Genomic DNA, 26,791 nt, shown 5'->3' on the forward strand with positions numbered 1-26,791 from the left:
ACTTTGAAAATCCGGATTTGAGGGCTTTTGTTTTGAAATTAAAGGCCGGAAGGAAGGTGACTTACTGAAGCCAGATTCCCGTTGATGCTCATGGTCGTTTTGCCGGGGATACGGAGCGGATGGAGAGTGCTGTCGTCGTGATTACGGTAAATCTGCGATTTTCCTTCTGCAAATACAGGGGTACTGTTAAAATCATGTATTCGGTGCATACACATGTCTATAGCTGCAACATGATGGTCGTAATTCTACACTGGAGATGATTTTTCATGTGTCATTAGAGTGGCTCATGAGATCTTTGAGCTACTAGTTACGGATGCTGTTTCGATTTGTAAAAACACGATATTTATCGTATCCACCTTTTTCCTGAACGCGGAAATGTTCCACGATTCGACTGTTTTCAATTTCCGGTCTCCAGTGTTTTCACTCGCACGGCGTATATTCTTAGCGGGTAACGTAATATTTAATGTATTACATTTGTAAAAATTGTAAAATAAATAAATAAATAAATAAATAAAAAATGCTGATACATCACATAATCGAGATGACCGTTTTTTTTAAAGACAGTGCCTGACCTGAGTGTGCAGATGACATGAAGTGATGGTCAGAGGTTAGTTACGTTGATATCATTAATTATTCTGAGATGTTATGACAGCCAACAAGTGCACAAGTTAAGTCTGAAATTAATTTGTACTCCAAGTAACACTTAAATGGTTGTTGTTCTCCTCTGGATCGCTCGTTTTGGCCGTTTTTACTTGGCGTCTCGAGACTAGAAATACAAAACAGGCAATTAGAACAAAGTATTTCTAGCAAGTCAGTCCACTGTCGGCCATGTTTGGAACGCTCTCGGGAGGATATTCCAGTCGTGCCAGTGCAGCTCCTATCTACTTGAATGGAGAAAGACCAAAATCTCAAAAATGGCTGGTCAAGATTACGACCAAAGAACAAATTTCAAATCAGCAGTAAAATATGACAACACTGGTATAATAAATTGTGCTTCTTTACTTCATATCACGCTAAAAACCGCAATTTTATCGGCTTGTATAGCTAATGCGCATGCTCAAGTTGATGGGCAAGCTATGTCTATATCTAAAAGTTGATTGGCTCTTTTACTTGTAAGGCGGGACTTCCTTTCTACATCCGTTGATCGTTGGGCGATAGAGCTCCTTGGTTGAGCGTTCAAATTTCGCCCATTCATTTTAAAAGAGGTGGCCCGTCTCTGCTAAATAATCTCCGATTACAATCATCATGGCGCCACCCAGTGGTTGGTCAGGAAACATGGATAAGAGAGCGATCATATGGATATTTATAGATTTACTGGAGACAACTGACAGATATGCTAAAAAGTTAGGATTTCATAATCCGCGGTTTCCTAAAAACACGTTCAAGGAGGAAAATTCATCATCATTGTCAGTGCTTTGGGTCTCTGAGGGACTGACGAGCTAACCGAGAAAGCTTCTAGCTAGATCGTCCTATTGCCTTGACAACTATTATATCTCTTGCTCTTTCAGGAAGAACGTGAGAGTTCCTGAAGATGAGTTCTCAGCAATATCCACGTCCAGGACTCCCATCTGGACTGGGACAAGGACAAACACCAGGCAGTAACACTACAGGACTTCCAGGAAGTCAAAACAGCACAGGTAGGTGTGCACACGTTGACTCCATATGTCATTTCATTAATGTATAACAGATATAGGCGACTACAAGCTCTGAGTTGTTGATTCATCATGCACATTGAAATGATAGTTCTTGTCTTTTAATTCATTTTCTAGATGTATTTAGATGTCATAGAATGCTTTTTATTGAACATTATCAATCGTGTCTTCATAACTTTTCAAGGAGGATATGAAGACTCTAATCATGCTCCGCATGACATGGTGTCCAGCGGAGGTGCAGCGTTCAGAGATGACAAGCAGGAGATGGTAGTGGTACGACCCTACCCCCAACTACATGCTAATCCCCTGCCCCATGGAACAGTACCAACTCTGCCCCCTCCTCTCCCTCAGCATCGCCTTGTCCAGTCAGGCACGCCTGTCTCTGTGTCGGCAACACCATCCCACCTCCATCAGGGTCTTTCCCTAGCCTTCACTGAGGGTCCTCTGAAGGTACAGGGGTTTTGGCCTTTTGATACTTCATCTTTAGCTAGTACCTTCAGTTTATACTGCTGAGCCCTTTCAGGGTTCCCACGTCATGGAAAACATGGAAATTATCAGGGGACAATGGAAAAGATATGGAGATTTCTATAGTGAATATACATTTTCTAGTATTCCTATGCTCTAAAACATGTTACTCTTGTGAATGTGATTGCAAGCCATAGTGATGTCTGATTTGTTAGCAAAGCAATAGTTTGAGTACGTTATATTCAATGAATTTGTTAAAGCGTTTTACAAATTGATTTTTAAAAAATCTTTATGTAGTAATCACAAATGACAATCATAAAAGGTCATGCAATTTAATTGGGCAAAAAGGGTAGGAACCTTGTCTACCGCCCTTTCCATAAATTAGTTTGCAGAAGACAGATTTAAGTAAATGCAAAAAAAAAAAAAGGAAGTACTTGTCCTTACATCTCTCTTCTGTTTGATATAGTCTGCTTTAAAGACACCCATGCCAAGCCGAATGATAGCTCCAGCACCTGTGTCAACACCAGGCCACCTCACTCTACCCCCTAAGGTGCCTGGTCATATCACTGCTACCATGGAGACTCCACAGGCCTCCAGTATTCCTGTAGCAACCATCAGTGGTCAGCAGGTTGGTGGTAGTTTTTGATCAGATAAATCTGAATTAGGGCTGTATGATATAGATTAACAATTATATCTTAATTTTTTTTTTTTTTTTTCAGCCTTTTGACGATGTTTGATATATATCATGATATTTCAGAATTTGTTTTGAAACATTTTTCAATCAGAGCTACCATCATTTCAACCAAACAGCCATTATTACCAAGTAGATTCAAGTGTTTAATGTACTGAAATGCAGTAAAAAATATAGTTAAAAATAATCATAATGCACATTGTTTTTCATAAATGAAAATATAATATTCAGTTATATGCAGCAATATAACAATACATTGTAATAAACAGCAATATTTAGCTACATATATTTTTTCTAAAGCATTTATTCAGGCGAAGATCCCCAATTTGGTGCCTCATACCAGAGTCCACTGTCTCTGAAGCGTATTATATTGTATTGTGATGGTTTTAATTCCTTGAGGAAATGGAAATTATTTGACGAACACTTTTGAAAAGATTAACTTAGTCGGTCCAGATATAATAATACAAAAATAAAAAAAGGCATTTAAAAAAAAAACCTTGTATAAGGTATCACAAGCAAACCAAAACATTTAAATACTGTATATGTAAAATGCCACATGAAGAATTTCAACTGCAGTATTTTTTGAGTGATAATGCAAATGAATTAAATCATTAATTGATTCACTGACAATTCTTTGAAACTAATAGTTTTGAAATGGTTCTGAGACCCCGTTTGCACCTGGTATTTAGATGCTTTTTTGGTGATCCGATCACAAGTGGTCTGCGCTAAATACAGGTGGAAATGGGGTCCAAAACGTTTTGTTATCTGATCATTGAGCCCATTTTCATGCACACCAATACACTGATAACTCCCAAAAATCATCTTATTTAAAAAAATCAGACAAAGCAAGAAAACAGTGTTTACATGAGATTTGAAATAGTCGAGTTATTCTCTGCTTTTGACTTCAAACTGTGAAGAGGCATGATCTCAACACTTGCATACATTGGATAAGCCGGTAGGAACACTGGTAAAGGTGTTTACATGCCACGCGAAATCAGGGTAATGGGCAAAAATCTACTCATGTTGATCAGTATATTCTTAAGTGGTTTAAGACTTTACACCGATAAAGGAAAGCCATTTAATGTGTTGACATGACCACACACGTTGTCGGCTTATTAAGCATAATTGGTGTAAAAACGCTAACTGAAACGTCTGATCACTGAAAATGGAGGTGGTAAAAAACACGTGACCACATTTGAGTCAAGAGTTTCAACTTATCGGTTGCATGCATCTTTAAAAGGAAATAAGCATGCTATCTGAGTTTTTTTGAAAAAGCGAATACATATAAAAGCGTGAGAACTTCACAAAACTTTTTCAGTGTGTCTGATATCAACATGATGAGACAGATGACAAGCACACACGTCTGAAGATCAGGTTAATACTGGTACTGCACTAAAATAATGAAAAATTTAGCTCGAAATGTTACGTTTTTCGATTAAATTTCAACTGCATCTCGGAGAAACAGTGTGCTGGGTTTTTTTGTGTGCTTCCTTTGTCTTTTATGACTTTTTTGCTGTTTATTATAGGGATGCACCAATATGAATTTTTTTGACTGATACCGATTTTATAAAAAAATTATAGGCTGATAACTATACCGATATTTTGCCACTTACCTTATTTTGTTATCAGATCACAGTTTTACTTAGAAATGATGCTTTAAAAATGTACAAAGTGATACAAAAGCTTTTTTGCTGGACATTCTAACAGTAAATAATTTCCATTGAACATGGATTGGATCTGTTGAACACAGGCCAAAATTTTAAAGAGAGCTGCAATGAAAGATAAATAAATAATAAAAAAAGATACAAAAAATAACTAAATATAATAACACGATGATTGATAAAATAAATATATTATTTTGTACTAAAACATTTTGCATGTCTGTTTTTGCAGTTCAACACAACAGAACTCACAATTTATATGTATGTACTGTATGTAATAGAACATTACAAATTCATGTCATGCATATGTTGGGCACTGCCACGGAAATGTCAACATGAACAAAATTGTCATTTATGAAAAATAAAGTAATATAATGGAAAATGCCATCCAGACCGCTTGAGGGCACTGCTTGCTCACACAGCGCTGACTGAAGCACTGAGTGCAGATTATATTTTAAAGGTTTATTTGAAAGGTTTAGTAACCATGCAAAGCCATGGGCAAATTCCAGTTGAAAGTGATCATCCCTATGCCCTACTCACCCCGAAGGACAGAGCTCTTGATGTGAGCACTCTGAAGGGAGTACGGCATTGCTGTATAAATGTAACCTTTGCTAACAGCCTTGTGGAAGCTCCTTCCTGAAACTTTTGTATTATTTTTTATTTTTTTTTTTACTTTCGATTGGAACGACACTTCAAGTGGCGTCACCTTTCCGCACTGCCCTTCAACGGTGCAAAAATGCCATTTGGAAAATGCTCCATATTGTGATTTCAATCTTAATTCAGTCAATCAATTAAATGCTGCTGGTTTTAAAGCATTTAGATGTTTCCCTCATCATGTACCCTATAGGCAAGTGCCGCTTTCACAACTCTCACGTCCATTTATGGAGGTTTTAACGTGAGAACGAGAAAGAAAAAAAAATATTACACGTTCTTAGAAGTGCCAACCCTTCTACATATTGTGGCTATTATTATTTCTGGATTGTGCATTTAAATTCACAGAGTTTTTACTGTGTTACTAAATAATTATAAATCAACCATCGGTTTTTCATATCAGCGTTTTCATGCTTATAACCGATTTGCCGATGGTTTTAATTTGTTCAGTAATTAGCCGATAAATATCGGCAGCTAATACATCGGTGCGTCCCTAGTTTATTATCATGTAGTAACACACTGACATAGTTATTCATGCATGTTGTCATGAAATCAGAGACCCTCCCCTCGAAGTCCAAACACAAGTCAGATCACCAAATCACCACTTGTGATCAGAACACTAATGCCAATTTTGCTCCCAAAGTTTAATTCACAGATGCTTTTAAAAACAAATCTATCTTAACACACTCATACACATGATTTGCGAAACAAGGTGGGATAACGAAACTAGTCTGACACGCTCTGTATTTTGTTTCATTTGGCTCCTCAAAAGTAACTGGTTATATATATGCTTTTATTATATTATTTAGACTGTGACTTTTGGTTTGTTTTAAAATGTTTTATGTTTCACAATCAGGGTCACACTAGTAACCTGCATCATCTGATGACCAATGTTCAGATCATCCGCAGTGGAGCTCCTGCACTGCAGATCGGATCCTCTGCCGCTCCTCAGCATCCCTTCACCTCTCATTTACCCAGAGGTGAGTTTGCCGGCCAGCCTGGTATTTCTTCCAATATTATTGTCAGTGCTCTGACTGGATTTGTAATGTGGTCACAGGAGCTGCTGCTGCTGCTGTAATGTCAAGCACCAAAGGAACCACAGTGCTGAGACCAGCAGCTGGTCCGAGCTCTGCCACAGGCCAGCCTACTGTCCAGCATATTATTCACCAACCAATTCAGGTACAGCTTATCATATTTAATGCATAAGGTAACGGAGCCTGATGAAATGCATACATAACTAATAATCTCTTGTCTGTTACAGTCCCGGCCCATAATCACTACCTCTACGGCAGTGCTGCCTACAGTAGTGCCAGTGACTGCCACCAGACCTCAGTCTCCAGTTATCACCACAGTGGTTGCCCACTCTGGAGACATGGCACATAGGTAAGACAAATACACTTTGGATAAAAAACAAAATGCACATGCACTGATTTTATAAGAATTAGCCTTGTAGGCAAGATAAAACTGTCTGATTTTATCTTTCTGGATTGTAGTTGCTCGGCACTGACAATCCACCCTTCCCAAGCGACACTGAGTATTCAAAGACCTCCGCACTCACGGGACACACCCACACGGATCAACCTGCCCCCACACCCTGCCATTTCTGCTCAAAAAGCCCTGCCTCACTCTGTTGCACAGGTTGAATTTTTTTATTTTATTTTTAAAGCTTAGGTTTTAAATTACGGGGCCACTAGCCTCACCATATGGAATTTACAAAAAATAACCAATGTTTATGTGCCCAGAAACCCCTCACATTGGTTGTACAAGCAGATAGTCTTGCCCCAAACTCACTTGACTCACTTAGTTGAACCAGTGTTGCTGTGTTGGGCTGGACAAGCCATGCAAACATACAAAGAAATGTTTGGATAGCGCCACAGTGTTACACTTTTAGGTGAAATCAATCAACAAATGACTTACTTATAATTGTCTCTGCATATTAAAGCCGGGATTCGAGACTATTTTACCATCCAAAAGGAAGCTGAAGTATGTAATTTTTTCAGTATATTTTCAAATGGAAGTGACAGACATGTTATACCTCCTTTTTTTGATTCTCACTCTTGTAGAAGCCCATTTTTAGCACTGTGACACCTGTTGCTGCAGCAACTGTGGCTCCCATTCAGGCTACCAACACGGCACCATCACCCACTACAACAGGTAGATCTGTATTACACCTGTGATTCAGTATGTATGCAAATCATGTTGATTCCCAGTATGTTTTGCGATGCGTCAGTCTTACAATGAAAACAAATTTTAGATTGTGGAAGTTAATAATCAATGATAATTACTATAAGATTCCAAATATGTTAAAAATGAATTTATTATCCAAACATTCAGTTCTTGTCCTATTTTCAGTTGTAAAACTTTAGTGAATTTTACCAAAATTATAGAATCAAACCAAATTGTGACCAAGTGTCAAATTAATGGTGCATTGTATCGTTTTCTAAAGAATGTAATCAAATTGAATTGCTTTCGATGCAAATATTTACATGCTTAATTTGCACACCACTTTTCAGGCTCAACGGCCCACACCCAAATATCCAGTAGCAACATTGTCAGTATGGCGGTAGCCTCCCACTCCTCTCATGCTACAGCATTGACCACATCCACCATCCCTGTGGGTAAGAAAATTATTAGTTCATCTGCTCTGGGTTTGTAGTTCTTTCTAGTAGAACAGAGCTATTGCTATATCGTCTAAGGTTGTAAATTTGGTATGCAATGCTAGAGATATTTAGGACTTATTGTTCACATTCGTAAGACATTGCAACATTCAAATATAATGTAATAAAATGTTTGGTCTACAAAATGATTCTGACTAGGGATGAGCATTTATAGTAATTTTGTAGTGGAGTCCTCTCATAAGAAAACAAGTCATTGATTACTTGAAATTTAGAATTTAAGTTCAACCTTTAACCTTTTTTTCTTATTTAAAAATGAGCACTATGCACAAACATCCACATCTAGATTCACATTCAAATTATAAGCAAAAACATTTGCACTCGCACATAGAAACATACATTCCAAGTCTTCTGAAGCGATACAATCTAGAGTTCTGCATTCCCACGGAACTCCCACAGGACCCGATCAGATTTCTTGTGGCACGGGATTACATTTCCGAGTTGAAGGCGGTAGCGGATGGTACATACATGAGTTGTGTGTGTGAGCAAGCGGTCAGAGAAGAGCCTAAAAAATCAGATGTGGATATCTATTTTTATATTAGGCTATTAATTCTTGAATGCAAAAAAATTATAATAATAATTTTTATTTTAAAATTTATTTTTGATAACAATAAACAGAAAATCCAACGTAAAAATGTGCACACAACAAGTGCATCAAATTATCCAATATTTAGAGCAGGCTATAGTCATTGGCACTTTCCAAGAATGGCAGAGCAAAGTGTGGACACACTTTGTCATCAAAGGATGTGAAACTGGGACTGGAAAATTGTAAATTTAAGTGTTAAGAAACCAACCTCAGGCAAGTCAGATGGGCATCAAGTCACGCGCCATCTGATAATAGCAATAACAGAAAAATAAAACGTAATTTGTGCATACATGTTGTCTATTTGTATGGCTTTTGCCCTATGTGGAAAACAAATATGAGGTTGCGGGAAAGGGAGCGGTCGGGAAGAAAATCACTGTAGGCAGGGAGCGGGTGAACATTTTAAAATTCAGTGGGAGTGTTCAGGTGCAGGATAAAAACTTGCGGGAGCAGGATGAAAAAAACAGTCCCGCGCAGACCTATACAAACACTTGAAATGATGGCAATTTTCTTTTTGGGTAAACTATTCCTTTAACAGCGTCATGCATACACAGCGCCAACTAATGCATTGTACCGGCAAGATTGATGGTGCACTCATATACATTTATGCATTTGGCAGATGTTTTTTTTATCCAAAGTGACTTTGGATGTGCCCTTATTACATGGACAATCCCCCTGGAGCAACCTGGAGTTAAGTGCCTTGCTTAAGGACACAATGCTGGTGGCTGTGGGGATCGAACAGTCAACCTTTTGCTTACCAGTTCTGTGATTTAGCCCACTAGCCACCACCACTCCACTCAGTAATGTTTTCCTCCTAAAGACATGTTATTTTGCAATATATGTGGGAAATCATGACCTTTTACATTAAAATAAAGACTCCATTCATATCAGTAACTATCTGAAAGCTGTTTTTTTCTACATGGAGAGGATCCACACATTGGGTCTGCCATGTTAGAATCACATGACCAGCCAAATACTACTTGCTGAATCTCAGTAACCGACTGTTATTTGACACTTTCACTCATTGATTAAAGTAATCATGGCTGACTGTGAATACTACATTTCTACTATAGCATCTGAAACTGAGAACTATTGATTTTAATTATGCTGCATCCAAGCCTCTAGGTGTCAGTGTAAGTCCGACATGACACAAACACAAACGTTACTGAGTGCTCCTTTAAATTGAGAGAAGCAGTTTCATGGCAAAGGCACATATAAAAATAAAATTGCAATATTTGAGTAGTGTTTTTACTACTCAAATATAAGCTGAACGAGTACTTGATTAATCGATTAGTTGCGCACATTCCTAATTTTGACATTTTACCCTTTTCCTTTTTTTTTGTTTTTTTTGTTGTTTACTTGTATTATTAAAACATAGTTTTGGACGGATCACTTTGCTAGTTTTAACACTATTAATGACATAAACCGGTGAGATTCGATACACTCCGTTACATAACTGTTCTAGGACAATACGTCAAAGAATTCAAAATCCTCGGGCTCTGGAGCCATTAAAAGACACTTACGTGCTCAAGCTGACACCCCCAATAAGGCCCCGAGCCTGTGAGTCAATTTGGTCAGAGAAATTAGGGAAATTCGGCGAGAGATATTGAACATGTCGGCAATGATGACGAAGGTCATTGCTGACTTGGAGGATCTTGCTGTAATACGTTGATCGATCACTGCCATGGAGATGAAATTCTCTGAGGTGGTTACAAGAGTGGGGGATGTCGAAAAATGAATCGATTATCTGGAGTCATCGGAGAGGGAATAATCTGCTAATCCGCTAGCGACCAAAGTGGATTTGGAGCATGTCTGGGAGAAGTTGGAGGACATGGAGAACCGTAGCCGGCGGAATAACATCCGAATCATCGGAATTCCTGAGGCCGAAGAGTAAATAGGATCAGGATATGGTGAAATTCCTGGACGGGCTCTTTCCGAATCTGCTTGACATAACAGGCCATAAGTTGGAAATCGAGTGAGCTCACAGGATTCCAGCTCAGCGATACGCTGAGGGAGACAGGCCCCGATCAATTCTGGACAAATTTCTGAGATCATCCAATAAAGATCTTGTGTTACGCAAGCGAGGAGTAAAGGAAGGCTTTTTTGGAAGAACCACAGCATTTTCTTGTTCCCAGACTTTGCGAATTCGATGAGAGAAACGTGATCGATTCAGGGAATGCAAGAAACTCTTACATCGATTTTGCACTGATGTTCTCAGCCAAATTGAGAATAGATGCTAAATATGGCCGTAAAGCATTCACATGCCCACAGCAAGCGATGTCCTTCATAAAGTCAGTTGAGTAAGTTATTTTGTGGTACTCGCATTGCAGCCAAGAATTTTGGTTGAAGGTTCAGAGTATTATGTGTAACGTATTTGGCACTCAAATATAATTTTGCCCCAGAATCTGTATTTTAGGCAATGGGGCGGTCATCAATATAGCAGATAAACACATAAAAAATTGGGTCCTAACCAGTGTTATGATCGGCAGACAGATTGTTTTAAGGGGATGGAAGTCAGCTGGAGTGCCCTCATTTCAAGAGTGGTGCATGGAGATGGGGAGGGTGGCGGCTTTTGAGGAAGTGTCCTCTAGAAAGCTGGGGAACTTGGATTCCTTTGATGGGAAATGGGGCAGCTATTTGGCGTTCTTGGAGGGCTCTCTGGGAGGGGCAGTGGAGAGAGAACTATAGTTTTAAATCTGTGTGATAATTTTTTGTTTGTTTGTTTGTTTTTTTGTGTGTATATTCATGTTTGACCACAGTAATGTTTGTTGAGTGTCAGGATGGGGTTGGGGATTTGGAGGGGGAGGGGTAATAGTGGGGGTTAAATGTTGATTCTGTGAATATGTTTTGCTTTTCTTTGTTAACTGGTATGAATCAATAAAACATTTTTTATCTGAAAACATAATTTTAGTGACCTCTTGAGCGGATTATCATTTGCTTGTGACTAACCTTCTGGACCTATAAATCTATTTATTGATTTAAACTATGACATTTTAAAAGTGAAATGTGATCAATAAAACTTTTGAGGTTTGAATGTCGGAGACGCAATGTTCACGTAGAAATCTTTTTACGAGCAGATTTCCAGGAAAACATTTTGCTTGTTAAATGGTAAAGAGTGTCCATTGCTCTTGTCCCTTTTAGCTAAGGTGGTCCCGCAGCCCATCACACACACATCACCACGTATCCAGTCTGAATACCCTGGAGAGAGGGGCAACCTCATCCCTATTTCTAGTCATCGCTCCTCTCCCAACCCCATCACCATGGAGAACCGCACTGACAACAGGTAAACAAAATATAAGGCTTATTAACTTTTTTTTATTTTTTAAATGTATAGAATACATTTACAACATTATTCTTTGTGTTATATTACCCTGGCATTAATTCAAACTCTCTACTGTTACAATGGGATTTCAAAAACAACTGCTGAGAGAGTGACAGTAAATTTGGCATTTTTCTCTCTTCTGACCCACGTAATCTCTCTCTCTTTTTTCCCCATTTGGAAAGTCATGGAAGTGTAATAGATTGGATTTTCTGTAGTTTTCTTCCATGTTCCAAACCCCAGAATTCTCCCAATGAGGAGAATTTACTTGCTTTACATTTTAAGTGTGTTTTTGCTGTAAACTGGCTAAATGTGATAATGCATCAGATATTTTTTGATTATCTTCATAGATCAGGTGCAAGGCTAAATTAGGGTAACTAATGCCCTGATAATTATGTAATGTTTTATGGCCTTCTACAGACAATCTGTTCCAGTGCAGTTCCAGTATTTCCTGCCCACCTACCCATCAGCCCCATACCCACTGACCCACACATACACCCCCATCACCAGCTCTATGTCGTCCATACGCCCATATCCAGGTACCACTGGTGCTTATTGAAGTTTATGTTAAATAAAGCTAAATAATTTATTCACCAGCATAGAATAAAAGCTTTTGATTTTAAATTATTTGTTTGCTTGCTTGTTTTGTGGACATGGTAATGGCTCCAGCCCCCAGTGCAGCCATGCCAGCCCAGACTGGTGTTGGAGTTGCATCTGCAGTTCATCTGAATTCTATGCAGCTGATGACAGTGGACCGCATTGCCCAGATCAACACCCAAAACATCCAGCCAGCTGCCATGGCAGCACAGGGCATCCAGCCCACACCCATCCCGGCCCAGGGCCTGCATACGTCTGCCCAGATCACCACCTCGAGCATTCAGCCTACACCAGTCAACCAAAACCAGCCCCCGACAGAGTCCAAGGCCTCAGGTGAGGAGCCTCAGATAAGCTCTTTATTTTACATTAAGGTCCACTTTTAATTCTCCACACCACTTTATTCCAAATATGCGTAAAATGAGTAAAACTGGAGCATTGAATCTTGGGATGCTCCGATTGATCGGCTTCTGATCGATATTGGCCGATAATCAAGTTCTATGAATCTATCAGCGGTATCTTGTCCTGGCCAATCACGTGAACTGATCACAGGTCTGTTTTGATGATGCAAAAAATGTGAGCCTACACTCAAAAATAAGTGTCGCGGGCCGCAACCATGTCTTCACCTTTGCAATGTATGTTTAAAAAAAATTCCACAAGGACGAACGTCAGCCAAAAGGGTTAATACAACGAACCTGATTCAACACTTAAGAACGGCTCATCGTGAGGCGTACAGCGAATATGAAAAGCAGGCAAGTGCAAAGGTGTCAGCATAACCAACTCAATCAACCAACAATAACAGTTGCGTTGAAAAAGAATGAACCTTACACAGCTGATAGCAAGAAAGCTAAAACTATAGCAGCGAAGATAATGAAGTTCATAGGCATCGATAACCACCCACTGTTAGTCGTGGAAGACGTTGGATTTAAACACCTTATCGCACATTTGGAACCACGATATCATCTGCCCGGGTGCAAATATTTTACTGATGTAGCTCTACTGGAGTTATATCAAAATGTGTACACCAAATAAACAGCCTACTACACCAAAATATGACTGCGATAAGCTTGACATCTGATATTTGGAGCTCTAGTGTGTCCCCTGTATCTATGTTAAGTCTGACAGCACACTAAATAACTGAAAACTTCGAAATCAAGCATGTGATTCTCCACTCGCAGGAATTTCCTGGCACACACACTGCCGACGCTTTAGTCGCTACCTACAACGACTTGTTTCGAGCATGAGGGATACCAAAAGAAAAAGTGCATGTCATACTGCATGACATTGCAAAGAATATGGCAAAGGCTATGAGAGATGGCAACTTACCCAGCCTGCCATGCATGGCACATACTCTGCATCTAGTGGTTCTTGAGGGAGTCCTGTCACAGTGCGCAATCTGTAATACTTTGGCTATTGGCAGGCGCATTGTTGGACATTTCATACACTCTCCCCAAGCTTACTCACGCTTGCGAGATATCATAAAACAACTGGGCCAGTCAACTAAAAGGTTGCAGAAGGACTTAGACACGTGCTGCAATAGCACGTATTACATGCTCAAATCTCTGCTGAAACAGAAACGTGCATTGATGGCTTACACGGCTGACTATGACATCCCGAATTTCACCTGCTGCACAGTGGAAATTAATTGAAAATATAGTTTCCCTTCTTGCAACTTTTGAAGAATTGATTAGAGAGAAGCTCATCAACAGCACCTGTGGCTGATGTCATCCCATCTATCAGCGCTCAGAAGCATCTCCTTGAGAGAAAAACCAACTCAGACCAAGGAGTGAAAGCATCTAAACAGACACTTCTAGAAGCTGTTGCAAGAAAGTTCAGCAAAATTGACAGACAGCCTCTATATATTATGGCTACGATCCTTGATCCCAGGGATCTAAGATTAAAACCCTGTTGGATACATATAGCTAAAGTAGTGACTGTTTAATTGTCTCTGTTTATTTCATTTTATTATGAGCATTTTAGGAATATTTTAACATTTAAAAAATTATTTTAGCTTTATTTAGGGCTATATAAGGTGTCCTGTTGAAATGATGTGAGTGACAATAGTTTGTGAAAGTAGTATTTATTGCATTAAACAATAAGCAACAATTACAATTTATTAATAATTCTTTTTATTTTATTTATTTTTTTTAATCTCAAAACAAGGTAAAAGGATAGATATTTCGATGATTTGGTTTGGCCAGAGGCACGCGCCCTCCTCAGTGAAATGTTGAAGTCACGAGTGAGCCAGCCACTCGGGAGCTCTGATGAGAAGATGAGAGAATCTGAGCACAGAACGAAAGCTCAACAGCAAAGTTTTTTGCAGGATATGCACAAGGAAATTCTTATGGAAAATGACAGTTATGCTAGCAAAGGGAGTGATTCGACAGCACGAGATTAATCTGTACCTTTGTGAGCATGTCATCCCAAGATTTAGAACAACTGGCTTTTTGGGAAAGGAATAAAAGCCGGTTCCCCATTTTGGCAGAGGCAGTGCTGGTCTACCTCTGCACTCCTTGTACAAGTGTCAATAGCGAGCGACTATTCAGTATGGCTGGAGACATTTTAGATGATAAGAAGAATAGACTGTCTCCCAAAAAGTACAGAAATGCTAATATTCATAAAAAAAAGTACCTGCCCTTGCTACTTACTACAAATAGGTAGCCTATAGCTAATAAATTTACCTTGTGGAAAACTGCTTTATTTTGTTCATTCAGGAGCTGTTTAAAAACAGAGTAATTGTTTCTTTGTTTTAACGTTATTATTACATTTGTTGTATAATAGAACGTTAATATTAATTACACCTGTGGGTTGCAAATAAGTTCACTTTGACATTAAGCCTTGTAGGCTCTTTTATAGGCCAATATATCCTAATATGGATAATGTTTTGTGTAAGCCTTGTTTTCAAGACCAATATTTGGTGTGCTTGTGCTTATCAATTAAAAAAAACAACATCTTTGTAAATAACATATCCAGGCAGATAACAGATACTGGGTAGTGCTGTCACAATAGCAAAATTTCAGTATACCAATACCAGTGAAATGTCACTATTATAAAAGTAATGTAATTCAATTTGAAATTAAAAATAAATAACAATAAATTAAAACAGTGCTGTCAAATAATACTCATCCATTTCACATCGGGGTGTACACACAGGACGTGATGTGTTTTTGGGTTTTATACCTATGGGCAGAGGTTGCGAAAATCTTGGTAATTCAATGTGATGTCCATCATTTTGCTAGATAAAAAAACAAAACAAGCAATGAACCCCATTTAAACTTAGCGGCACGTGGATTTCATTTGAACCATCACACTCTCAATCTCTCTCAACTTTCAAAAGTCAAAATAACTTATGTAATGTTCTTCCTATACACCAGATATTCTCTATATAATATACAGGTGCATCTCAATAAATTAGAATGTCGTGGAAAAGTTCATTTATTTCAGTAATTCAACTCAAATTGTGAAACTCGTGTATTAAATAAAGTAGTTTAAGTCTTTGGTTCTTTTAATTGTGATGATTTTGGCTCACATTTAACAAAAACCCACCAATTCACTATCTCAAAAAATTAGAATACATCATAAGACCAATAAAAAAAACATTTTTAGTGAATTGTTGGCCTTCTGGAAAGTATGTTCATTTACTGTATATGTACTCAATACTTGGTAGGGGCTCCTTTTGCTTTAATTACTGCCTCAATTCGGCGTGGCATGGAGGTGATCAGTTTGTGGCACTGTTGAGGTGGTATGGAGGCCCAGGTTTCTTTGACAGTGGCCTTCAGCTCATCTGCATTTTTTGGTCTCTTGTTTCTCATTTTCATCTTGACAATACCCCATAGATTCTCTATGGGGTTCAGGTCTGGTGAGTTTGCTGGCCAGTCAAGCACACCAACACCATGGTCATTTAACCAACTTTTGGTGCTTTTGGCAGTGTGGGCAGGTGCCAAATCCTGCTGGAAAATGAAATCAGCATCTTTAAAAAGCTGGTCAGCAGAAGGAAGCATGAAGTGCTCCAAAATCTCTTGGTAAACGGGTGCAGTGACTTTGGTTTTCAAAAAACACAATGGACCAACACCAGCAGATGACATTGCACCCCAAATCATCAGAGACTGTGGAAACTTAACACTGGACTTCAAGCAACTTGGGCTATGAGCTTCTCCACCCTTCCTCCAGACTCTAGGACCTTGGTTTCCAAATGAAATACAAAACTTGCTCTCATCTGAAAAGAGGACTTTGGACCACTGGGCAACAGTCCAGTTCTTCTTCTCCTTAGCCCAGGTAAGACGTCTCTGACGTTGTCTGTGGTTCAGGAGTGGCTTAACAAGAGGAATACGACAACTGTAGCCAAATTCCTTGACATGTCTGTGTCTTGATGCCTTGACCCCAGCCTCAGTCCATTCCTTGTGAAGTTCACCCAAATTCTTGAATCGATTTTGCTGGACAATCATAAGGCTGCGGTTCTCTCGGTTGGTTGTGCATCTTTTTCTTCCACACTTTTTCCTTCCACTCAACTTTCTATTAACATGCTTGGATACAGCACTCTGTGAACAGCCAGCTTCTTTGGCAATGAATGTTTGTGGCCTACCCTCCTTGTGAAGGGTGTCAATGATTGTCTTCTGGACAACTGTCAGATCAGCAGTCTTCCCCATGATTGTGTAGCCTAGTGAACCAAACTGAGAGACCATTTTGAAGGCTCAGGAAACCTTTGCAGGTGTTTTGAGTTGATTAGCTGATTGGCATGTCACCATATTCTAATTTTTTGAGATAGTGAATTGGTGGGTTTTTGTTAAATGTGAGCCAAAATCATCACAATTAAAAGAACCAGAGACTTAAACTACTTCAGTCTGTGTGCATTGAATTTATTTAATACACGAGTTTCACAATTTGAGTTGAATTACTGAAATAAATGAACTTTTCCACGACATTCTAAATTATTGAGATGCACCTGTATGTAATCTCATGATATATACGTTTTGATCGGGTTTCAGAAGTCACTCGCACCTGCGTGCTGTAATTTACCCATACATGCGCAGTAATTTTCACTCGCAAATGCTCGCCAGGTAAAGCCATATTCGGTATTGCAGTGGTATCGGCCGATCAAGATGGCAAGAAGTTGGTGATCGGTTTTGGCTGAAAAATCATGATCTGAGCATCCCTAATTGAATCATTAGGCCAGTGCTGGCTTGTTTTGTATTGCATTATATTCAATACTCATTGTATTCATTGCATGTTTACTGTGATGAACTTTTGACAACGTTTTGTTGTCAAATGCCATTGTTATATCCCTTGGTAATGTGCTATGGATTGAAATAGATTTTAAGTTCATAAGTTTTTCTTACACTTGCTCTGTAAATGACATGAAGTTAATTTGTTTGAAATTGGGCTGGGTTTATAGTTTTAAAGCTCTTGAGAAGTCATAAAAAGTGGTATCTCAAAATAATGTATTTGAGTGATATTTTTTTAAAGATGCACTCATTTTAATAGAATATAATATAAAATTATATAGTTTTACTCCTGTATAAATTAATAGTACTTTTAAAATATGTTTAAAATCATGACCACTCAGTCATATCAGCAGGAGTCACCATATTAAGATCATATGACCAGCCGAATGCTACTCACTTTATCTTTATAACTCCTCTGTTATTGGCTCACTGAATAAATTAATCATGACTAACTGTGAATAGCTTGTTTCTACATTGGTAACAGGAAAATATTGCTTTTGCATGACGCTGCATCCATGGCGCTTGGTTCCAGTATAGCAGTATAAGTCCAAGATGACTGCTATATTGGCAAAAAAACTAAACTTACTGAGTGCTCCTTTAACTTTAGGATCTATTTAAATCAAAAATGTTGTATTGATGAGTGCCTTTGTGTTCTTTTTCTGTAGTTGTGCTGGCTGATGGTTCCACACTAGTAGCTAACTCTATTAGCAATGCATTTAACAACAGTCAGCCTGCCACCACTATGGCACAGACACACAATCAGAGTGCCATTTCTGGAGCCCCCTCACTTGTGACTTCCCCTCGACCTAGCATTCTGCGCAAAAAACCTGCCAATGAAGGGTGAGAATGATCTCGGCACTTAGTTGACTGTTAGGGTTTATCTCATGAAGAAATATTAAATTTCACTCAAAAATCCAAAAGCAAAAAAGTATTATTTTAGGACCATTTAAAGGGATAGCTCTCTCAAATGTCATTCCATACCTACAGTTGTGGCCAAAAATATTGGCACCCTTGGTAAATATGAGCAAAGGTGGCTGTGAAAAATGTCTTTATTGTGTTTATCCTTTTGATCTTTCATTCAAAATATTCACAAAAATCTATCTTCTAATGGATATCAAACAATAGCAAACACAACAAGTTTGATCAAAAAACAAATATTTTTGTCAAATATTTATGTGGCACAATTATTGGCACCCTTTCATTCAATACTTTGTGCAATCTCCCTTTGCCAAGATAACAGTTCTGAGTCTTCTCCTATAATGCCTGATGAGGTTGGAGAACACCTGGCAAGGGATCTAAGACCATTCCTCCATACAGAATCTCTCCAGATATTTCAAATTCCCAGGTCCATGCTGGTGGACTATTCTCTTCAGTTCACCCCACAGGTTTTCAATGGGGTTCATGTCAGGGGACTAGGATGGCTATGGCAGAACTTTGATTTTGTGGTCAGTGGACCATTTTTGTGTTGATTTTGAGTTTGTATTTGATCAATTTCCTGCTGGAAGATCCAATCAAGCTTTCTGGCAGAGGCAGTCAGATCTTGATTTTTTATCTGTTGGTGTTTGATAGTGTCTATGATGCCATGTATCCAAACAAGATGTCCAGGACCTCTGGAATATAAACAGCCCCACAACGTTAAAGATCCACCACCATATTTAACCATGGGCATGAGGTACATTTCCTAAACCCATCTCTGGTGTTTGCTGCCAAAAATCTCTTTTTTTTTGTTTTGTTTTATCTGACCATAGAAACTGGTCGCATTTGAAGTTCCAGTAGTGTCTAGCAAACTGAAGATGCTTGAGTTTGTTGTTGGATGAGAGCAGAGGCTTTTTTTCTTGAAACCCTCCCAGACAACTTGTTGTGATGTAGGTGACGTCTGGTTGTAGGTTTGGAGACTTTCTGACCCCAAGACCCAACTAATTTCTGCAATTCTATAGCAGTGAACCATCCTCACTGTGCGTGGAGACAATATAGACACACGTAACCTTTCAGTCCGATTCTTAAGATCACCAGCTGATTGGAACTTGTTAATTATTGCCCTGATGGTGGAAATGTGTATTTTCAATTCTTTAGGTATTTTTTCATAGCCACTTCCCATTTTGTGAAGCTTAATAACCTTTTGCCACACATCATAACTTTATTCTTTGGTCTTACCCATTGTGATGGATGATTAAGGGAATTTGGCCTCTGTGTTATCTCATATTTATATCCCTGTGAAACAGGAAGTCATGGCTGAACAACTTCATGTTCCTTGTCACCCAGGTGTACTAAAACATTTAAAATATGAATGGGAATATACTTCAGATATATTTTACTCATAAGAATTTCTAGGGGTGCCAATAATTGTGGCAGACTTGTTTTGGAAAAAAATATTGATTTCAATTAGTTTACTTCAGTTAAAGGCTAGATTATTGTGAATATTTTGAATGAAAGATCAAAAGCATAAACAATAAAGACATTTTTCACAGCCTTCTTTGCTCATATTTACCAAGGGTGCCAATATTTTTTGGCCACAACTGTATATGACTTTATTCCATGAAACACAAATGGAGATGTTAGGCAGAGTTCTGAGTGAGGTTGAGTGCATGATGAGATTTAAATTTTTGTGTAAACTAACCCTTTTAGATTTTTTGAAAAAAAAAGAAAAGAAAAAAAAAATCTCATTCTCACGTGGAAAATCATCCTGTCTGGGTCATTTTCAGGGTGATTATCCTGTCTTAATCATTATAGATTTAGTACAGTATAACAAATAGTACCATTATGTATACTTACAATTGTACTTTTAACAAATGTATTTTACAATTGTTTTTTTTTTTTTTTTAAGCACTATGAGAATTGTTTTTTGTTTTTTTTTGTTAATCACAGAAGGCTACAGGGAATTGGAAAAGGGGGTAGGGCTTAATTGTTGTAAAAAATAAATAAAAAAAAATGTCACAATACATAGTCTTAATGGTCCTAAATATAAGATTCATTTTCTTTTTGTAATTTTTTTTTTTACATTTATTTCGAGATAATAAAAAAAAAATTACCCAGAAATTCCTTGACCGTTTTCTTGAGATTTGCCCATAAATTTTTTTTTTCTTTTTCAGATAACGTGCCAATAGTTGAACATTTCTTATTGTGAAAATGTGTTATGTATTCAAGACTGTGATTTAATGCGGCTCTTTATTTTATAAAAGTATGGCTGTTAGGAAGAGCCTGATTCCAGGTCAGCTCAGGGACTCCACAACCCCCAGAATCGATGGAGCCATCAGAAGTGCATCAGCATCACCTCGCCCTGCAAGGTATGAAGTAATCAAATTGATTTTGATTTTACAAGATCATCAGGTTTATTAATGCAGCTAGCCTACTGTTTGTATTATAACTTAGTCTTCAATTGCAGCTCAAATTTCCAAACACAAAATCTTGAAAAATGTATTGGCAGAGTGAAGCCCAAACCTGACATCCACATGAGCCTCGCTCCTTCTGTAACTGCTGCAGTCGAGTCTATTCCTAGCCAGGGCAATGAACAGCAACCACAAGACGTGGGGCCACCTCCCTCTCAGCTTGCCTCACAACCTGTCCCCTCCCTTCTGGCTTTAGCCACACCTCCCTCTCAACCCACAGCTGCTCTCTCAGCCATACCTGCTGCAATGGCTGTCACCCCGCCAATTTCCTCTATGGCCAATGTAGTGGCCCCACCCACCCAGCCAGCAGCCAGTACCACATCAGCATGTGCCATCAGCTCCACCCTCCCCGAGATGAATATTAAACAAGAGGCAGAGCCTATGGATACTACAAATCCAGGTAGGAACTTTGTGCAAACAAAAGGATTTTCCAATGGGTCAATGGATAAATTGGGTTAATCAGTCAATGTGCTGCATTTTAATTGAAATTATAGTCATTAACCGATAACCATGCCTGCTTAGCTGATTAACAGATGTGTTAGCTCCCCGTTGTGTCAGTTGATAGAACTTACAGCTAAATCTGTTTCTTTAGTATAAAATAACCGTATGAGTTCAGCTTGCACAATTTTCCTTTTTGTGTGTTCTGTTTTTTAGTAAATATTACTGGTGTTTTATGATCAGCCACTGGCCACCCAGCTCTCTAGATGTCGACTGCCATTGAAAAAGCCATATAACTCGACCACTATTTTACACACTCGTTCCAATGCTACATTCTGTATAAAGCAAAAGTGAAAAAAACCATAAGTATGTAGAAATCTATTTTCACAACTCTTTCTGCATCAACAGTGACTCCTTTCAGGCCACTAAACTCCCATGTTTCGATACTTCCGAGACATGCATATAATGATCCAAAAGTAGCAGCTAATGCTTTTTAACTGATTAAGCAGTCTCTTTCACCTCATACCCCCTCAGTGGCATATGGGCCCAACAGTGGTGCGCAGATGTTGGCAGTACCTGCTACAGACATCAACCAAGGAGCCTCACCCAGGAAGAAGCCCCGGAAGCAGCAACATGTCATCTCCACTGAAGAGAGTGAGATGATGGAGACCAACAGCACAGACGAGGAGAAGTTTCCACCCAAACCCCTCAGCCTGCGTGCAGAAAAACGCAAGTCACCTCCTAAAGAATACATTGGTGAGTTCTGATTTCATTACATTTAGCTGTTTATTTTGTTCCTTCTAAGTTGTTTTTAGAAGCTAAACATGTTTTACCAAGATACGGAAATGTTCTGTGAGGCCAAATAAGGTCACTAATCAGTCATACAGCCATTGACAGCAAGTGTTGAGTGTATAAAGCTTTTTAGAAACATTAGCCCCCTTCCCATATACAGTCCCGGTACTTTACCCTTAGTAAGTTTATAGATTAGAACTCATAAGAGCAACGGCACCCCCGTGGAGACTTTTCCCCTCTCGCATTCGCACGCACAAAAGTAACCCTCTTAGTGACGTCATCTAGTGTCTAACGCTTTTCTTCTTACATTGTTTGCACGTATGATTTAATGGCAACAACAAAATCAACAACACCAACGGAGGACAGCAGGATCAGAGCTACACTTGTAAGGGCTGTTTTACGCAAACTGTGGCTGCATTGGAAAACGTAGACAGCTGCCTTACTGCCTAATCAGTTAATGGTTTAAACAACAGCATTTTTGAATGAACAGAATTCTTAAAGGGTCATGAAACACTAAACTACATTTTCTGAGATGTTACCAGATATGTATGTGTTACACATGATAGAAGTATCTATTATTTTAAATTTTAAGACGAAAGTGGTTAATTTAGGGATTTATTTGCACTATTTTCATCTTCCGGGTTTAAAATCAACATCGAGTCAATGGCTGTGTCTCGTTTGGAAGGCGGCGTCCTCTGGAGGTCGCATTTGTCGGCCACATACGTCATCGAGGCTGTCCCGTTTCAGAAAAGCGAGTAGGACACTCCGAATGCAGCCTTCTTTCATGGAAATTCAGAGCATGCAAGAGGTGTATTCTTTGTGGGCATTCCCAACCCACAAGTCTTTGCTTCAACGGAGATGTCTAAAAAGAATTACGCCAAATTTGCCCGTAAATATGATGTTCAAATGCAAGGAATGTTAATTCCCAAGTTGAAGTACCTCAGTAGATGGGTGCAGAGTATATAATATGTATAATTATATTAATATATAATTAAAATGAAGTATTAGACTAAAAGTACACCTGTAAAATCTATTTTCTTTTCTCTTTACATCATTATAACTCTCCTAAAATTTATCTCATATGTTCCCTTCTTACTCAAAGCGCTCGCACTTGTTAAAGAGTGGTGTGCTGTCATAGCAACCATGATACGTTCCGGTTCCGTTTGTCCTGCGAAGACCGTCTCGTTTAAACGAGGCTTGTTTAAAGGAGGACACTCAGTATACTACAGCCTTCAAAGGACGCGTCCTACATAGCACGCAGCCGTGTCCCTGTACTATAGTGCATTGTCGCATCATCAGTGTCTCATAAATATTAATGAGACTGCGTGGCCTTATCCTGTGAGAACGGGCTGTCTCATGATTATTCATTAAACCACGTGACCAGCGCTTCAAACTCTCAAGAGCCTCGGTGTCAGTTGACAGAGTTGATAGTACAGACGTGAGTCCCCCCCCACCACATGCTGCTAACAGAGGGAAAGGATAGTCTTTCAATCATTGCCAAAACCTTTTAAATATTCGTGCAGCACGCATTTATTAACATGAGTGTTTTAAGATATGCGGTGAGATGGACTGTCTCTGACTGGGGCTCATTTGAGACGTGGTTTACATTGATTGTCCCAGACACACAAACCCTGTCAATCCATCCATCCCATCCATCCATCCATAATGTAAGTGTGTTAACTGATCTAAGCATTTATATTTGTGAATCATCGTCTTGGAATAAGTCTCAAAAGTTATTTAAGTGTAAAAAAGAGTGAGTGACTAGATGTTCCTTCTTCACTCAGTCCGCTGGCTGTATCTTTTGAAAAAGTTTTGAGAACTCAACTGTGCTGAAACAGGCGGTGTTGTGATCCTTAAAGGGAAAAAATGGACAGCGTTCAACATATTTAGTTAGACTTTAACTTTGCCAGCTATACAAATCTTACAATTTGTCATACTTTATCCTAATATTTAGTAAGAGCCGGCATGGGCAACTGAGATGACAGATTGCTCCCCTCTTTCTCCCCTGCCCTGCCCCACCCCACCCACTAGTATTCTCACAGCGGTCCACGCCCAGTTGAGTTGCATTTTTCAAAATGGTTGTGAGGTGGACTTGAGCTGAAAGAGGGCTGTTTCATGACCCTTTAAGGAAACTGGTCTCAGATCAGTTTGAAAAGCACATTATTTTCATCCTATCTCCTGAAGGGGCGGTCACACTAGGCTTTGAGCACGCACATTTTTTTCGGACAACGCAACAGAGCAGGATATGATGTCACGCGGGCATGCTTCTGGTTTTAGCAAATAACATTTCACAAATAACAAAAATTAATATGATGAAAATGTTCAAATATACAGTTTACGCACTTTCCAGCAACAATAAAAACACACAGCTTAGAAATATGTAACCTTTGAATTGAGCCAAAGGTCAGTGTGTGACGTTTCGATCTTCTACTGGTCACACATAATCTCGTCATGCAGATTCGCAGTTCAGAGTTCAGCGTCATACAAAATTTCTTTGCATGAGCTTGCCTTTCTGGTCTCCTGTGTTCAGAGGCATTTGAATGGCAGTAACTGGAGTTCGCGAAGTTTAAAGTTTTCCAGAAAACTTGAAAATGCTGCCTTCGGAGGCAGATAAAGGGGCGGTGCCCTTTATACATTCTCCGAAGGCAGCATTACCAGTTTTTGGACAAAGCCAGTTTTCTCAGGTTTTAGATTTTAGACTTGCCGCATGAGCCATGCGTGCGTGCTGCGTCCTGAATCCGCAGTGAGAGGAGAGATGAGACCCTCGATCAACCTATTTTGACCACACAGCACACGCTGAACTCAGAAGAGAACATGTTGAAAATGCACTATAAATCTGTTTATCAACTCAATCTTTTATAATAATGGCTTTTATGACTCAACATAAAATACTGTACTGAACTAATCACTCATTGACTGAAGAAAGGCATGCAATACTTTCCTCATGTAAACTAGATTCCATGAAGGTTATGTTTATAATAGATTTAAATTACCCACTCTTGATAAACATTGTATTATTTATGTCCGTTATCCTAGGGAAAAAACAAAGTAGTGTCATGGCCGGCTCGTAAGCCACAACAACAAATGAGATTACAAGTTGGACACTTGCTCAAAGTATCATTTATAAAATGAAAAGAATTACATAAAATAAATTGTAACAAAATCGATTGATATTAAATACAACAAGTCTGAATCTGGGAGAGGAACCTTGAAGAGTGGTAGAGAGCCAGCTTTAAAGCCAATGAAACCCTCAGCACAGGTGAATCTATTCTAATGAGGACTAACGAGTGGGGCTCCTCAACCCAATCTGCAAAACAAAACAAGGTTAAAAAAAAACAAAAAAAAAAACAGACAAAATGACATTCCAAACAAGGGATTGTAACAGTAGTAATCTAGAAATTACTTTTCAATATTTCTAATTTTCTGTATAGTCACACAGTACAGATACGATGAAAACTCAAAGTGTGTCTCTCGTTGAAGTCCAACAGCAGCTCTTCTCACACACACATACACACACACACACACAAACACACACACACACACAATGTGAAACAGGCGATATTCTTTGGATACTTTGTTGGTTTTATGTTATTTCTGTTAAGGGAATTGGAAATTTAGCACAGTCCTCTGAGGAGGAGGCTAACAGCTACAAGTTTGTTTACAAATGGCGGCTGCAGCACCTCCCACAGTCCCTCTTCTCCCAAAATGTACCTACGAGTAGGAGCTAAAAAAGTCTCTCTAAACGGCTAAGAGGAACTATAGTTCCTCATGCGTGAAAGTGATGAAAAGGAGTAATTCCAAGTAAAAGTATCTAAAACGGGCTTTAGTTCCTGGAGTGGGAAAGGGCCTATTGTTCCTTTACTATTTAAAAAGTTCTTACAATTTACAACCAAGTACATTTTAAAGCTTATCCACTGACTTGGTAAACCTTGCCTTTACCTAATACATTTTATTTGTTTGTGGAACATTTATAAAACACACACTTCAGCTTTTAGGCTTCTGCCCCCTGCCTGTGCAAGAAACTCTTTGTTTATTGTGAAATGGCAACAGTGACACAGTGTCATAACTGAATTGAATAGATGCCTGGTGTAATAACAATGCTGGAATAAGATAATCCATGGAAGATAAAGATCAGAAACATCTTGGCAGTTTGTGAGTTGTTCTGGGAATGACGAACAACTGTAGTTGGTCTGATTGAAGCAATAGTGGGATTAGCTATATAGTTTTGAGTTTCTCTCAAGTTGTGTAATACTGTTTGATATATGATTTGATAAGTCTCTATGCAGCAAAGGGAGTGTACTAGGTTACATGGGATCAGTCCAGCTAATCTCAACAAACACTGAGAGTGCAGAGTCATTAATCACATAGTTCTTAAAGTAATAACGTAACTAAGATATCGTGACCTCTATAATACCCAGTTTGAGCATCAGTGTATCTGTTCTCACTTGTGCAGATGAGGAGGGAGTTCGGTATGTTCCCACCCGAGTTCGGCCTCCAATCACTCTGCTACGACACTACCGCAACCCCTGGAAGGCGGCGTACCACCACTTTCAGAGATACAGCGAAATCCGTGTCAAAGGTCTGTGTAGGCTTATTGTTTTCCATTTTGCAAAAATACAATAATATATATAGTCTGCCATCAGTCATTCATTAATGCATGCT

General features: G+C 38.9%; 1 protein-coding gene across 2 annotated transcripts in view; it reads left to right on the forward strand.

Annotated features, from left to right (window-relative positions):
• The first annotated feature begins 49 nt into the window (after positions 1-49).
• The window catches only part of LOC127443202 (histone deacetylase complex subunit SAP130-like), a 32,089-nt gene continuing 5,347 nt past the window's right edge, over positions 50-26,791 (forward strand). Inside the window, exons 1-18 of one of the 2 annotated variants that reach the window (XM_051701795.1) lie at positions 50-146; positions 1,509-1,637; positions 1,837-2,102; positions 2,584-2,745; positions 5,977-6,100; positions 6,178-6,299; positions 6,382-6,503; positions 6,614-6,758; positions 7,184-7,274; positions 7,634-7,738; positions 11,520-11,661; positions 12,118-12,236; positions 12,367-12,627; positions 18,179-18,353; positions 20,693-20,797; positions 20,896-21,299; positions 21,872-22,093; positions 26,583-26,708. In XM_051701795.1, the coding sequence (XP_051557755.1) occupies positions 1,532-1,637; positions 1,837-2,102; positions 2,584-2,745; positions 5,977-6,100; positions 6,178-6,299; positions 6,382-6,503; positions 6,614-6,758; positions 7,184-7,274; positions 7,634-7,738; positions 11,520-11,661; positions 12,118-12,236; positions 12,367-12,627; positions 18,179-18,353; positions 20,693-20,797; positions 20,896-21,299; positions 21,872-22,093; positions 26,583-26,708 (2,797 nt within the window). In that variant the 5' untranslated portion in view covers positions 50-146; positions 1,509-1,531. The remainder of the gene's footprint in view (positions 147-1,508; positions 1,638-1,836; positions 2,103-2,583; positions 2,746-5,976; positions 6,101-6,177; positions 6,300-6,381; positions 6,504-6,613; positions 6,759-7,183; positions 7,275-7,633; positions 7,739-11,519; positions 11,662-12,117; positions 12,237-12,366; positions 12,628-18,178; positions 18,354-20,692; positions 20,798-20,895; positions 21,300-21,871; positions 22,094-26,582; positions 26,709-26,791) is intronic. The other variant, XM_051701796.1, reaches the window with a different exon arrangement.

Source organism: Myxocyprinus asiaticus, chromosome 6 (assembly GCF_019703515.2).
Source record: "Myxocyprinus asiaticus isolate MX2 ecotype Aquarium Trade chromosome 6, UBuf_Myxa_2, whole genome shotgun sequence".
NCBI classification, from domain to species: domain Eukaryota; kingdom Metazoa; phylum Chordata; class Actinopteri; order Cypriniformes; family Catostomidae; genus Myxocyprinus; species Myxocyprinus asiaticus.